Source organism: Mus caroli, chromosome 6 (assembly GCF_900094665.2).
Source record: "Mus caroli chromosome 6, CAROLI_EIJ_v1.1, whole genome shotgun sequence".
NCBI classification, from domain to species: domain Eukaryota; kingdom Metazoa; phylum Chordata; class Mammalia; order Rodentia; family Muridae; genus Mus; species Mus caroli.
The window spans coordinates 69,496,183-69,510,740 of NC_034575.1; the positions used below are offsets into that span (position 1 = coordinate 69,496,183).

The 14,558-nt window shown below is 48.5% G+C and overlaps 1 protein-coding gene across 4 annotated transcripts in view; it reads right to left on the reverse strand.

Annotated features, from left to right (window-relative positions):
• The window catches only part of Tcf7l1 (transcription factor 7 like 1), a 162,292-nt gene that overhangs the window by 1,986 nt on the left and 145,748 nt on the right, over positions 1–14,558 (reverse strand). For 2 of the 4 annotated variants that reach the window (XM_029478327.1, XM_029478326.1), the window contains 7 exons: positions 5,691–5,823; positions 4,814–4,919; positions 4,525–4,608; positions 3,547–3,687; positions 2,809–2,968; positions 2,606–2,713; positions 1,542–1,617 (listed from right to left, as the gene is read on the reverse strand). In XM_029478327.1, the coding sequence (XP_029334187.1) occupies positions 1,542–1,617; positions 2,606–2,713; positions 2,809–2,968; positions 3,547–3,687; positions 4,525–4,608; positions 4,814–4,919; positions 5,691–5,823 (808 nt within the window). The remainder of the gene's footprint in view (positions 1–1,541; positions 1,618–2,605; positions 2,714–2,808; positions 2,969–3,546; positions 3,688–4,524; positions 4,609–4,813; positions 4,920–5,690; positions 5,824–14,558) is intronic. The other 2 variants (XM_021164538.2, XM_021164537.2) reach the window with 1 other exon arrangement.

Consider the following 14,558-nt stretch of genomic DNA (forward strand, 5'->3'; position numbering starts at 1 on the left):
GGGCATTAGATACCCTGTAATTGCAGTTACAAAAGGGTGTGCACAAGTGCTTCTAACTGCTGAGCCAACTTTCCAGACTCTCCCTCTTGGGTTTGGAGACAGACTCTCTCACTGGATATAAAGCCTGTTGTTTTCAGTAGATTCATGATGGACAGGTTGCCACTGTGGCTTTCCTGTGGGTGCTGGGCATCTGACTGAAAGTCCTTATGCTTGCACAGACTCAACCCACTGCGTTATCGCCAGTCCTCACTGTGTTATCGCCAGTCCTTGAGTATCCCAGTCAGGCCTCACACAGTACCATCCCGTTTTACGTGGTGCTGGGTGGGTATCAGGCTCAGGGCTTCATGCATGCTTAGGCAATCATTCCACCCACTGAGCTCTATCTCCAGGATTTTCAAAGATCGGGGATTAGGAAACTATACTTAAGAACAACACCCAGTGCCCAGAGAAGGCACACTTAACTCAAAGACCAAATGCCCAAACGGACAAAGACCCACTCAATCTGAACAGAGAGCAAAGTTCAAAGCCCATCGCTTCCTCATCTCTTCCTTAAACCCATTGACAGCTGAGCAGAATCTACTCAGTTTATGGACTATAGTATTCTCCTGATGTACAACCAAAGAAAACCTTATTCCAGTGCACTAATTGATAAGTGGATGGTCAATCTATCTTACTATCACCATGGAAACACACCTCTGAGTGTATCTGTAAAATGTTTTCATAGTTTTTTTTTTTAAAGATTTATTTATTGATTATATGTAAGTTCACTGTAGCTGTCTTCAGACACACCAGAAGAGGGAGTCAGATCTTGTTACAGATGGTTGTGAGCCACCATGTGGTTGCTGGGATTTGAACTCCGGACCTTCGGAAGAGCAGTCGGGTGCTCTTACCCACTGAGCCATCTCACCAGCCCATAAAGTTTTAACAGAGCAAGGAGGATCCAGCCTGAATATAGACGGAGGCCCTAGGCTAAATGGAAAGGAGAAAGCGGGTAAGGACCAACATTCATCTCTCTGTCTGCTGGCCAAGAACACACCGCGATCAGCTGTCATGCCTTCCCACCATAATGGACGGTGTCCTCCAAGCTTCGAGACAAAACAAATGCTCCCTTAAGTCACCTTTTGTCAGGTGTTTTGTCAAGGCAACGAGAAAGTAACTAACCCGGGTGATATGTCTGTCTCTAGCATGCCGCCTTTGTCTCTAGCATGTCGACTTTAAGCGTGACTCTAAAGGGACAATTCAGCTGCACAGAGACATGTCTGAGCTTCGAAGATTGTTCCCGAACCCCCTTTAAAATGCTTGCTATCTTAAAGAGAGGAACTAGGAGATCCTCGAAACCTTCCAAAGCTTTATGTGAGGGAGGGCACTGGGGCCAAACCCAGGACTGAGCGGCTGTGTTCTCGGGCTCTCTGAAAGGAAGTGCTGCCGTCCTGTTGAAGCTGCGCAAGAACACCGAGTCTTCAGAGACTCGGGTAACATAAGCAAGAGTGTCTGGGACAGTGGGAGGGGAAGCGAGGGGCACCAACCAACCCAGGACTCACCCTCTGCCTCTTGGATTTGCTGCTGAGACTGTGTCTGTGACAGCTGCTTTTCTCTCTTCCTCTTCTTCTTCTTCCCCTGAAAAACATGGCCACAGGACTGATGAATGAGGACAGAATAATACTGGCCTGGCAAGAAAACCCCAGAGTACCCTAGAACAGAGATGGCAGCCCTTCTCCTAATCGCTCCTGGGTAAGGTACTGGAGAACTGGCCTGGGAGACTAGGAAAAGCGACCCTGCCCTCATTTCTCATAAAGTCCCTCTGGTGGGGGCAACCAAGACTCTTGATCCTGGTGACCTTCAAGCTAGTCTGTCTCTTGCACCCTTTACTCCTTAGAAGAGTGGTTTTAAAAGCTTCTGTCCCTCCTCCCCACACATGTGTGTGCTCATGAATGTGCGTGTGTGTGTGTGTGTGTGTGTGTGTGTGTGTGTGTATACACAAGCATTGGAGTACATGCAATGCACACGGGGACCACAGGACAACTCTGGATGTCATTCCTCAGGCACGGTCCACCTTTTTTGGAGACAAGGTCTCTTCACTGGCCTGGAACTTGCCAAACAGGCTAGGCTGGCTGGCTGGCTAGTGAACCCCAAGATTTGTTCTGTTCAGGGCTGAGTCTAGGTACACACCACCATGCCCCAGTTTTGCATGTAGGTGTTAAAGTTTAACACTTGACCTGTTGGCAGACAGGCAGTTCACCTACTGAGCTATCACCTGGTTACTGACCCTTTCTGAGCAGTCACAGGTGTCTCTGAAAATTTGATACAGCTACTATGAACCCCCTCACCAGATTAAAAAAAAAAGGAAAGAAAAAGAAAAAAGGGAAGAAAAAGAAAAGTAGAGAGAATAAAAGCATATATAGAACAATCCAACAAGTCTCGCAGAAATTATAGACACAGCCCCTAAAACTTCGAACTTGGCTTCCTTATTTCCAGGAAACATGGCTTCTCCTCTAGAATCAAGCTGAAGTAGCTTGCTCTCTCCCCTCTGCATCCTGAAGATGCAGCTCCCAAGGTCTGAGTTCCTGCACGCACACACACACGCACTCACAGCATGAACACTTACATAGTTGTCCCGGGCTGACCAGGTTGGGTAGAGCTGCGCGTGAAGCTGCCGTTCTTTCCGGGCAAGCTCATAGTATTTGGCCTGTTCTTCTCTTGACAGGTTGTGCCACTGAGGGAGAGAGGGTGAAGACACACAGAGCAATCAGGGTAGGGGGAGACCCTGAGGCCCCTCCGCCAGGAAGAGTTAACAGCAGCAGGCATTACCTTTCTTCCCAGGATTTGGTTAATGGCTGCACTTTCCTTCAGGGTACACTCGGCCACCACCTTGGCCCTCATCTCCTTCATATACAACATGAAGGCATTCAGAGGCTTTTTCACGTGAGGTTTCTTCTCCTCTTCCTTTTTCACGGTAACTGGGGATTTCCTGGGGAGGCACAGGGCTGTAGGTTAGGTATCACCATCTTCAGACTTCCCTCATGCCTGCCTTCACTGGGAGGAGAGGCTTGTTTGGTGGCCATGTGTGACTGCTTTCAGGATCTGGGCAGAGGTGGTGGGGGCGGGGGGGGGGGAGGAGGGGATGGAGGGAGGAAGGGGAGGGAGGGGAAGAGAGGAGAAAGGAGGCAGAGCGTGGCCCCCCTCAGTCATAAGTCTGTTAGTGTAGGTTTTTCTGCTATCTTTCCAGCACAGAGGATAATGCCAGGGTCTCTGTCTGGCACCAGCTGTCACGAGTCCTTGAGAGAATTCCTTTCTCCCATCCTGGCCTTACATTTTATTGGGGACAACAGGGTAGGGAGGGAAGCCAAAAGCTTTCTTAGCTCCTCACAGCCACAAGAACCTGCCTGAGGACAGATGCATTAGGTCTTAAAGGAAGGGCCATGGAAAATCAAAGAGAACAGCCTGCGCGGGAGAAGCCAGGGCTTGGGACTGCCAGCGGCCAGCAGGAGAGAAGACCACACGGCACAGGCTGAGCAGAGAGTGGGTCACACCCCTCCCTCCACTTACGCACTGACTGCAGGGCTCAGGCTGGGGGGCGCTGGCTCCTGCTTCACAATGGGGGAGACGATGGCAGGGTGCGGGATTCCTGAGGTGGGCAGACCAGGATGGGCAGGAGCCACCATGTGTGGGAACCGACTTGAGACCAGGCTGCATAACAAGGAGACACAAGTGAGAACGGAGAGGCAAGGGCTGTGTGCCGCCCACCGAGACGGTGGTCACCTGCAGAATTAGGCGGTCAGTTTTGGGGGACGCCCAATGACACTGTCCCTTCCCCTAAACACACACAGGGTACCCAAGCCGTGGTGCTGGATGCAGGCAGAATGAAAAACTCAGAAGGACTGCAGGACTATAGGTCGCCTGCCACTGGTGCTTCCACTGTCAGGTAGAGCTACCCCTGTGAGAAATCCCTATACACTGTTTCCTTTCCTGGCATTACCACGGAAGATACACATTTCCTCCTAGTCTCTGGCTTCAGTGTGTCATGTTTAAAATGACTCTGTTCCACAGAGTCTGGTAAGTAGAGATGTGGAAGGAGGGTTTAGCTGCGCGCATGTGTGTGTGTGTGTGTGTGTGTGTGTAGTAGGTCCTGGGGTGCCCATTCCATGGGGTTGTGGTGTAAGGAGTATGGGGTAAGAGCTAGCCCCTCATCAAAGAGAAGTAAGGATCAAGGAAGCCGGGCAGTGGTGGCACACACCTTTAATCCCAGCACTTGGGAGGCAGAGGCAAGTGGATATCTGAGTTTGAGGCCAGCCTGGTCTACAGAGTGAGTTCCAGGACAGCCAGGGCTATACAGAGAAACTCTTGTCTTGAAAAACCAAAACAAACAAACAAAAAAAACCAAACCAACCAAACAAAAAAGGATCAAGGAACCCCACCACCCTGCTACTAACCTATAGGTGACTGGTTGGCTTATGGCCAGAAGTGGCAGTCACTAATATCCCTGGGCTTTGACATCATTTTGGCAGCCCCAGCCTGAGGACTCACCTAGACATTGAAGCGTTCATGGCGAGGGCAGGGTAAGGATGCCGGAAACCACCCGGAGGGAGAGAGTACATGGGCTGCCCTTGCCTGTGAGGGGGAGGAGGGAGGAAGATGATCTTGTCAGCCAAGTCGGAGGGGGCTGGAGAGGATGCTAAGAAACGGGCAGGAAGACAGAGGAGTTGGAAGGAAGCTGTCCAAGGCGGGAGTAAGGATGTCTAAATCCTGGAGTCCAGAAGGGCAGAGCTCAGTGGAGGGAGGGAGGAGGGTAAGAAAGGCTTTGGGGTTTCCTTACTGTGGGACGAGCCAGCCGAGGGGATGAGGGATTTGTCCGACAGCTCCTGGAGACAGTGGGTAATACGGTGACAGCTCAGATGGATGAGGGGGCCGGGGGATTCCTGCTTCCAAAGAGAGAGATGTCAAATGCTTCCCTCACCCACCCTTCGTAACCTGCATAACATCCCATAGGAGCTGCCGTGGAAAGCCCTTATCTCTCATCATCTCTGCCCCTTTCACCTTCTAGTAGCCCTGGGCAGTCAACTCAAGGGCATCCAAGGGAGAGAGGACCCAGATACCGTCTCTCTAGTTACCTGGAAGCCATCTCTGCGGATGTAACTTTCTTTTGTTGACTGCACAGGGATTCATACAAGGCCCAGGAAATACCCAACAGAGAGCAAAAATTACCCCAAGTCCTCACATATTTAACTTTCTAGACAACCAGCTTCATTCTCAGTACAGTAACCTTACTCAGCCAACAAACCACCCCGCCTCTAAACTCTGGGCTTTTACTCTATGGTCATTTCACCCTACCCCCAAATAATCATTATTTCTTTAAACACGGGCTCTGAAAATTCTTAGTGACTCAGTAGGAACGTTATGAAGACCTAGGCTTCCAGGTATGGACAGGTGTGGTGGGCAGTTAATTATCACCTTCCACACATTAAAGCCAGCTCCACCCCCATTGTTTTAAAAGCCATTTTAAAGTCTGTCCAGAAGGCTCTATTCGAAATATGTGGTGTAGTGGGCACACATTCTGGTTATAGAGGCCCAGCCTCAGATGACTAGACAACCCTCTGAATTTACAATGGTTCCAGGCTCTATACTTAACCCCCGACCCCATAGAGCCCCCCCACCCCTCTTTGGGAGCCCAGCTTGTCACAGGGGCCACTTACCTGTCTTTGGGTCGATCTCTGGGGACAGATGCGTGGGAGGGGAGGCAGGGGAGAAGTGGTCGTTGCTGTAGGTGATGAGAGGTGTCAGCGGGTGCATGTGATGAGGGTGCTGCACAACAGGAACTTTGTTGGACTGCAAGAGAGAGGAGATGGACTAGGCACAGTGGCAGGAAGATGGTGTGTCCAGCCAACTGCCACTCACTGGTGGCTCCTTTCAGTGTAACGCCCTCTCCAGCCCTCACAACTGGCCTAGAGGGAAGGAAACGAGGAGAGGATAAGAGAGCACCTCGGAACACCCCCCCCCCTCTCTAACTCCCACACAGCCCCCCTTTATGGGTACAGCGGGGTGGGCGCTTGTGGGCTGTGCAGTTCTCGAGTTTATGTGACCACGTTCTGACGTTACTGACAAGAAGCTCTTTGACCTCTCTGTCACTTCCTGCTGCCCCTCTTTTCATACCACAAAGTCTGGTCTGCTCAGTTCCTGGGGCTTCCTGGGCTTACAAGTCTTATAACAGGTAAAGTGGGCAGAGCAGGGACGAGAGCAGGAAAGCCCACCCTAACCATGAGGTGTGCTGCTGGCCTTGGTGGTGCAACAAGGCCTCAAACTGAGTAGCTGCCTAGTCCTATGTACTTGTTAGGTGTAGCAGCATAAGTAACGTTTAAACTTAAATACTGCCTTCACATTTTTAAAGATTTGTTTATTTTATGTATGTGAGTACACTGTAGCTGTACAGATGGTTGTGAGCCTTCATTTGGTTGCTGGGAATTGAAATTTTAGGACCTCTGTTCACTCTGGTCAACCCTGTTCGCTCGGGTTGGCCCTGCTCGCTCAGTCCCTGCTTGCTTGAGCCCAAAGTACACTGTAGCTGACTTCAGACGAAACAGAAGAGGGCATCAGATCTCATTACGGGTGGTTGTGAGCCACCATGTGGTTGCTGGGATTTGAACTCAGGACCTTTGGAAGAGCAGTCAGTGCTCTTACCCACCAGCCCATTCACTTTTTTGGAGAAAAAAAAGTTGTTTTTTTTTTTTTTTAAAGTTTTCTAGAGACAGGATTTCTCTGTGTAGTCCTTGCTGTCCTGGAACTCACTCTGTAGATTCTCAAACTCGGAGATTCGCCTGCCTCTGTCTCCCAAGTGCTGGGACTGAAGGCGTGTGTCACCCACACCTGGCTGCTTTCACTGTATTTCCTGGCCATCACAATGATGAATATACAGCACAAGAAAGAACATGTGCAATAACTAGCTCTGACATCAGGTTTCTAGGAACCTAGTGAGTGCGTCCAAATGATGAACCTGGGTTTATAGGGGCCAGCCTGTCAAAGGGTAATTTTCGGCACTATAAACGTAATAGGGCTATTGAATTACAGAGAATGTTCAGTGGGTCAAGGTGGATGCCTGATAACCTGCGTTCTCTTTCTAGATCCCTCAGGGTAGATCCTCTGACCGACACAAGAACACCATGGCTCAAGGATGCCCACCCACATACACACAAAGAAATATAATGAATAAAAATAGAGAGAATTGCACAAACCATGATACAATTCGTAAACGATGATTCTAAAACTGATTGCTACATAATCACACAGCTAAGCCAGCCCCTGCCAACAATGTCCCATGTCATTTATTTATCTTTGACAACATTGCATTATATAGTCCAGGCTAGTTTCAAACCCATGATCATCCACTCCAGCCTTCACACCTCAGTTTTTAATTTATATTTATTTGTATCATTTTGTCATTTTGTAACAAGAAGTCTTAGGCTGGGATATGTAGCACAGTTGTCTAGCATCCTTGAAACCCCATGTTTGATCTCCAACTCTGTGTAAACTGGGTGTGGTAGCATAAACCGGTAATGCAGGGACTTGCACTCAGGAAGTAAAAAGATCAGAGGTCAAAGGTCACTTGTTGTTACATAGTAAGTAAAAAGCCAGCCTGGACCACCCCCCTTCCATAAATAAACTAAAAAGCTTCAGTTGCCTGCTTACCCTTCAGTCAAAGAACACATAAAGGGAGTTCAATTTGCACATCTAGGTATAAATCTAAATGACCTGCGGGTTATAATTTTATACCACTAGGAGGCATCGTTGTCCAGAAAATGGTCCGCGAGGGGCTGGACAGGAAGTAAATGTTGCTGAGCAAGAGTTGTCCTAGAGGCTGGCCTGTCTTCTTAGGAGGCTACCTCCCACTCTGTCCTCACCCACTTCTCTCTCCAGCTGTCCCCAGGAGCTTGATGACCACAGCAAAGGCTGAGGCCACCAGTCAGGAATGCACAGCCTCAAGTGGACAACCTCAGTACAAGTCGTAGGAGCCACACGGGCTTGCTCAGCAAGGAATGCCATCCGAAACAGCCAAATCCTTCCAGCAAGCTACGTAGGTCGAGCACCTTCTCAGCCCAGGTATCTTGACAACTCCTCTCCCTGATCCATTTTAAAGTTTTGTGTGTATGTGTACACAGATGGAGACCCAAAGAGGGCTTTCCTTGATCTCCTTTTGACTTACTGAGGTCTCTTGCTGAACCCAGAGCTTGTTGATCTTGGCTCAACTCCTTGCCCTGGCTTCATAATCTGCTAAACCCATGCGAGGCTGCCACACCTGCCTGGGTTTTATGTGTTCTGAGCATCCCAGTTCCCTCTGGTCCCCACACTTTATCTGCTGAGCCATCTCCTTCGGCCCGCAGCTTCACCTTGCTGAGGCAGGCTGTGTAACTTAGTCTGCTCTATGATCACCACAGCCTGCTTCAGTCTTTTCCCGTTTGAAGCTCTTCAAATTCACAGCTCTTAGGAAAGCAAAGGGGTCCCCAGGGCATATTTTAAGCCCAAGGTAAAACCAACCCCTAAGGGCTTGCCATGGAAAACTGTCCACCAGAGGAGCCCCCCTCCCTCTTGTTGTCCTTCTTTTATAGATTTATTTATTTGCTTATTTCATGTATAGGATTGCTCAGGTGTTCATGCACACCAGAAGAGGGAATCAGATTCCATTTTGCATGGTTGTGAGCCACCTTGTGGCTGCTGTGAATTCAACTCAGGAGAGCAGCCAGCACTCTTAACTGCGGAGTCATCTCTCCAGCACCCTGTTTTGTTTTGTTTTTCCCTTAACCTGATCAGAAACCAGTTGCATGGGATTGATCGCTCAGGAGAGTAGACCCTTCCCTTCTACTGTCAATCATGATGGAGTCCTGGACTTGACAATGGCTGCCCAGGAAATCACCCAACATTTCAGTAGACAACTAACAATGCTATTCAGAATATGAGTTTTGTCAATCATCCGTGATCCCTTAGCTGATAGAGAAGGGCAGGGCTCCAGGGGAGAATGGACACAGAAAATGTTTGCAGTGACATCAGTTTCTTTGAAACATCCCAAATTCCATGGGAGGGAATAGCTGGGGAGCAGGTCCAGTAGAGGTCGTTCCTTCAGACACACTGTGGGTGGTGTCTGCCAGAGCTGGTCAACTGTGGGGCTGGGAGGAGATCCCGGAGGACTGAGACTCCACAGCAGCACCCTGCCACCCTCCGACTCTGCCACCTGCCCCGGGTCCTCTGCCACCCTCAGACTCTGCCATCTGCCCCCGAGCAGCTAAGCCAGGGGTCCCTCCATTCTTCTGTCACCCGACAGAAATAGAAGAAAGGTAAATAGAAGAAAGTATCAGCTTTGCCACGTCTCCTGACTCTTAACCTCAGGTTGGTTGCAGGAATATCCCCAAGCTCCTTGTGTATTTCCTAAGTGTGTTCCTAAGCTCTGAATGGCGACTTAGCTGGGCTCCGCTAAACTGAGATGTGTTACAAGAGGAAGGACCAACAAATGAGCAATGTGTCAACCAGAATACAGTCCCAAGGTCCAATTCTCTTGCAGCAGATCTCACATTCCACATGGCAAGAATTCATTTCCGGTTTGTTTGCTTGTTTACTTGGGTTTTCGAGGCAGGGTTACTCTGTGCAGACCCGGCTTATGTGGGAACTCACTTTGTAGACCAGGCTGGCTTCAAAGTCATAAGCTCTCTTGCCTCTGCCTCTCAAATGCTGGGATTAAAGTCGTGCAGCATCTCAATGGGCTAGTCATTCCTAATTTTAAAACATTTAAATGTGTGTGTGTGCGCGTGCATGCTGATGCATGTGCGAGTGCACGCACACACACATGTCACGGTGTGCTTGTGGAGATCAGGCGACAATCCGTGAGAATGGGTTCTCACCTTCTATCATGTGGGATTCAGGGCTAGACTCTCAGATCTTCAGGCTTACAGGTAAGCACCTTTAACCACAGAGCAATTTTACTGTGCTCTATGCATAGATTTTAAGAGTAAATGTATTCACGACAGTGAGCAGGCCCTACTGACCACCACCTGCCCAGATCCGCTTTTGTTTGGTTTTTGTTTTATCTTGGTAATTTACTGGCTTAAAGTTTTATGGCAGAGAGCAACGTTCTTTGCATGCACCCCATCACAGATAACTAAAGAACTCTTTCTTAAGTCAATTCCTTAGATGATGGTCTCCTTTTTAATTATGCATATTTGCCTCCTCCCTCCCTCCCTCCCTCCCTCCCTCCCTCCCCTCTCCTGTCCTCTCCTGTCCTCTCCTGTCCTCTCCTCTCCGGTATCTACCTGCCTCTACCTCCCTAGTCCTGGAATTAAAGGCTGGGATAAAGCTACTGTGCCTGGCTTTATTTTCTTTTATAATTTTTTTATATTTATTGACTTTATGTGTATCAGGGTTTGCCTGTGTGTATGACTATGTATTATGTGTAAGCCTGCTTAAGTTTGATGCCCACAGAGGTCAGAAGAGGGCATTGGATTTCCTGGAACTGGAGTTAGGGTGGTTGTAAGCCAGCAGGCGCTGTGATCCTGTGTAAGAGCAGCGAGTGTTTTTGACTGCTATGCTAGCCCTTCTCTCCAGCCCTGGTCCCTTCCTTGAGTGGCCTCTTCATGAGAACTTGACATACAATGTCAGAAGCTACTTTGCTCTGCTGTCTCTTACTTTCCCCAGATGCCAACTTCTGGATTCTTCACCAATTTCTGGTCCCCTATTTCTAATTACTCCCAAGTCTATCTTAAATTTAGCAGAAAAATATTCTGGAAGGAGCCAGCTGGCACAGATAGTACGGGTGAAAGATTTATATGCCACAAGAGCCAGGCAAAGAAGAAGTTAATTAAAATTTGGACAAGAGGGACTTGCGAGATGGCTCAGCTGGTAAAGGTTTAAGTCACCAAGCATGACAACATGAGTTTAATCACAGGAATTCACAAGGTGGAAGAACAAAATGACTGCTAAAAGTTATCCTCCACCAACACACCACCAGGTGTGTGCTGCTCCTTGGCCCCCAATAGTTAAATGTATGTAACAAAACAAACCAGGCCAGGCGTGATGGCACACACCTTTAATCCCAGCACTTGGGAGGCAGAGGCAGGTGGATCTCTGAGTTCGAGGCCAGCCTGGCCTACAGAGTGAGTCTCAGGACAGCCAGGGCTATACAGGGAAGCTATAAGAGGATTTACATAGTGACTGATGGCAGAGCAAGTTAGGCACGCAGTGAGAGGAGGGGCGATCCTGGCACAGGAACACTAGTGTAGATGCTAGGTGGGCATAAACGCGGTACATCTAGGGCACTAAGAGAGGCCATGGACTGGGCAAGAGATGGAGGCAGTGAGGCCTCGCACAGGAGCAGAACATTGGGAATGCCCTGGGTTGCAGCTCTGGTGCCTCGGGCACAAACACAAACTAAGCTTGGTTTGATGGCACACACCTGCTTCCCGAAGGACTGAGGAGCTGAGGTTAGGGCAGTGAGCTAGCTCAGCCGGCAAGGCCTCTGAGTCTGACGGCCTGATTCTGACTCCTAGGACACACATGATGGAAAGAACTGACTTCCATGCGTCACACACACACACACACACACACACACACACACAGAGGTAAAAGTAATTTTAAAAAATTAAAAAGAAATGGCTGGGCAGTGGTGGCACATGCCTTTAATCCCAGCATTTGGGAGGCAGAGGCAGGCAGATTTCTGAGTTCGGGCCAGCCTGGTCTACAAAGTGAGTTCCAGGACAGCAGCCAGGGCTACGCAGAGAAACCCTGTCTCAAAAACAACAACAATAACAAAAACAAACAAACCAAAACAAACAACAACAACCAAACCAAACCAACCAAACAAACAAACAAAAAAAACCAAAAACCAAAAACCAACAAAGAAAAAGAAGCGAAGTTGAGACCAATCTAAGTTATAGAATGAGACCATGTCTCTAAGTCACAGCACAAGGCCAGAATCCAAAATGAAACATTCCAACCCTTAAGACAGCAAGGACCATGCTGCAACCAGTAAAGATGTAAAGATAAGGCAAGGACCTGCAGGCCAGGGAGAGAGAGGATGCTCTGGGATTGGAATGTGCCGGTGGGTCCTTGTGTGCAATGGTCTGTCTTGAAAGCTTTGCAGGTTGGGCCTTGACTATAATTCTTTAGCTAACTCCTTCCTGATCAGAGGTCTCACCTCCCGGTTCTCCCCTGCAATCCAAATTGTTGTGAGAATGTATCTCATTTCACCAAGGTCAACAGAACCGAGGGTTGCTTCCTAATCACCGAGCTCAACATCTTAGCTTAAAGTCCACTTTAGCTGGCTGATAGATCTCAGGGCTACAGAGCGAGCTCCTGTCTCAAAACCAATCAACAACAACAAAACCACACCAGCATGGTACACTGTGGCATGGATGTGGGGGTCAGAAGACAATTTGCATAAATAGATTCCGTCCTTTCACCATATGGGTCCTGAGGACAGAATCAGGCCACCAGACTTGGTGACAAGTGAGGTAAAGGCCCTCACCACCAGTTTGTGTAACTGTGTTATCAATGGCACAAATTTGCTTTGCTGCATTGTCGATTCTATCTCTGTGAAGGCCGGAGAGTGGGAGGTGTAAAAATTTCAGAGAAACTAAAGGACAATCACAGAAAGAAACAGAATGAGGCTTCTCAACCCGTGGGTCGTGACCCCTCTGGGAGTCAAAAATACCTTTTCACAAGGTAGCCAAGGGCCATCGGAAACCACAGGTGTTTGCGTTATGACTCATAACTGTAGCAAAATTACAGTTATGAAACAGCAATGAAAATAATTTTACGGTTGGTGGTTGCAGCATTAGTAAGGTAAGGTTGAGAACCACTCAGTCGAAGGAGTGATGCAGGCCCTGCCCTCATGTCGTGACTGCCTTCTCAACCCAGTTGGGTAAATACTCGATGAGAAAGCATCTGCACGCCTTCCAATCCTCTCCCCAGAAAGCACTCACTAAGGACCCAGGGACAAACAGCAGCACTAACATACAATGGAAACACCTGGCATCAGCTAATCCCAAAGCCAACATCTCTAACATGGGTGTGTTGACACAGTGGGTCTGCTCCTGATAGGATGAGGACACCTAAAGCTGGGCTAGTTCGTGTGACGTCCCGGGCTCCCTCCTGCCCATCGACTAAGCTGAGCCTGGTGGCCCAGGCGTGTAATCCCAGCACTCGAGGAAGGAGGGTCAGAAGTTCATGGCAGTCCAAGAGAATGTACCAAGTCTGAGGCCAGCCCGAGCTCTGTGAGGCCTTTCACTCAACAAAACAAGAACAACAGAAAAGCCCAAGAAGGAAATGGCTGGCTTTATGTGAGAGTCAGGGAAAGGCAAGCTGGGCTGAGGCCCTGGGCTGACGGAAGCTGAAGTCACACCAATAAAGCCTAGAGGAGTAGTGTAGACGGAAGACTTGACCAGTACAGCCGTTATTACCATGGGCTAGAGAACTGTGTGAAACGCTAATCTTTCTTTCCTTTTGCTTGTGTGTTATAAGCACATAGCCATGCATGCATTGAGGCCAGAGGAGGACAATGGGTGTCCTGACCCATCCACCACATTCCACCTTATGCCCACTTATTCTCACTGAAGCCTGAGCTAGGCTGTAACCTGGGGTTACAGGAACATGAGCGTGGGCACATCCTTCTGTCTTTTTAATGTGGGGGCTGGGGATTTGAACTCAGGTCCTCCTGTTAACACTACACACACTTTTACCTACTGAATCAACTATCTCCCCAGGCCCTCTTCTTTCTTTCTTTCTTTCTTTCTTTCTTTCTTTCTTTCTTTCTTTCTTTCTTTCTTTCTTTCTTCCTTCCTTCCTTCCTTCCTTCCTTCCTTCCTTGATATCTCTATTTTGGTTACCTAGGCAAACATTTCTGTTCCTAAGAAACCTACAGTGTTCAGGTCACATTTCCAACTTACTAGCCACATAATCAGGAATGGAAAAGAGAAGAAGAACATAAGGAGAGAGAGAGGGAAAACCACAGGAGCTGGCTAGATTTGTAGATCTGGATAAAAAGTATGTGGGAGTTTCAGGTAGGAAAGTTTGAAACTATATTCAAATAAAAATTAACATTAATTAAAAAGTATAGTCAGTATGGGAGAACAAATGGAAGGAACCACAGACTATTATGAATTGCAGAGACTTCGGAGTCTACACAGGTGTCCTGATGAGATGGAGAAATAACACAAATTTCATTTATTCACTTTTAATTTATTTATAAATAGGACTTCATATGGCCATGTATACATTTCCTCTATAGATAGATAGATTGCAGAGAGACAGCCAGCCAGAGAGGGCCTTACATAGCCCAGGCTGCCCTTGGACTCACTATGTAGATAAGAATGACCTTAAGCTCTTCTTGGCCATCCTCCCCCTACGCTCTAAGTGCTAGGATTACAGACGTGGACCACCATATGCCCCTGCAATGTACAATTCTAAGGGAAATCCCAGCCAGCGATTCTGAGAGCGTTCACGTGCTAAGCAACCTGAGGCTTCTCTGCTTGGGGCGGGGGCAGTGAGACGTCCTTAGAAGGAGAGCATCCAGGCTCTGATTCAGCCAC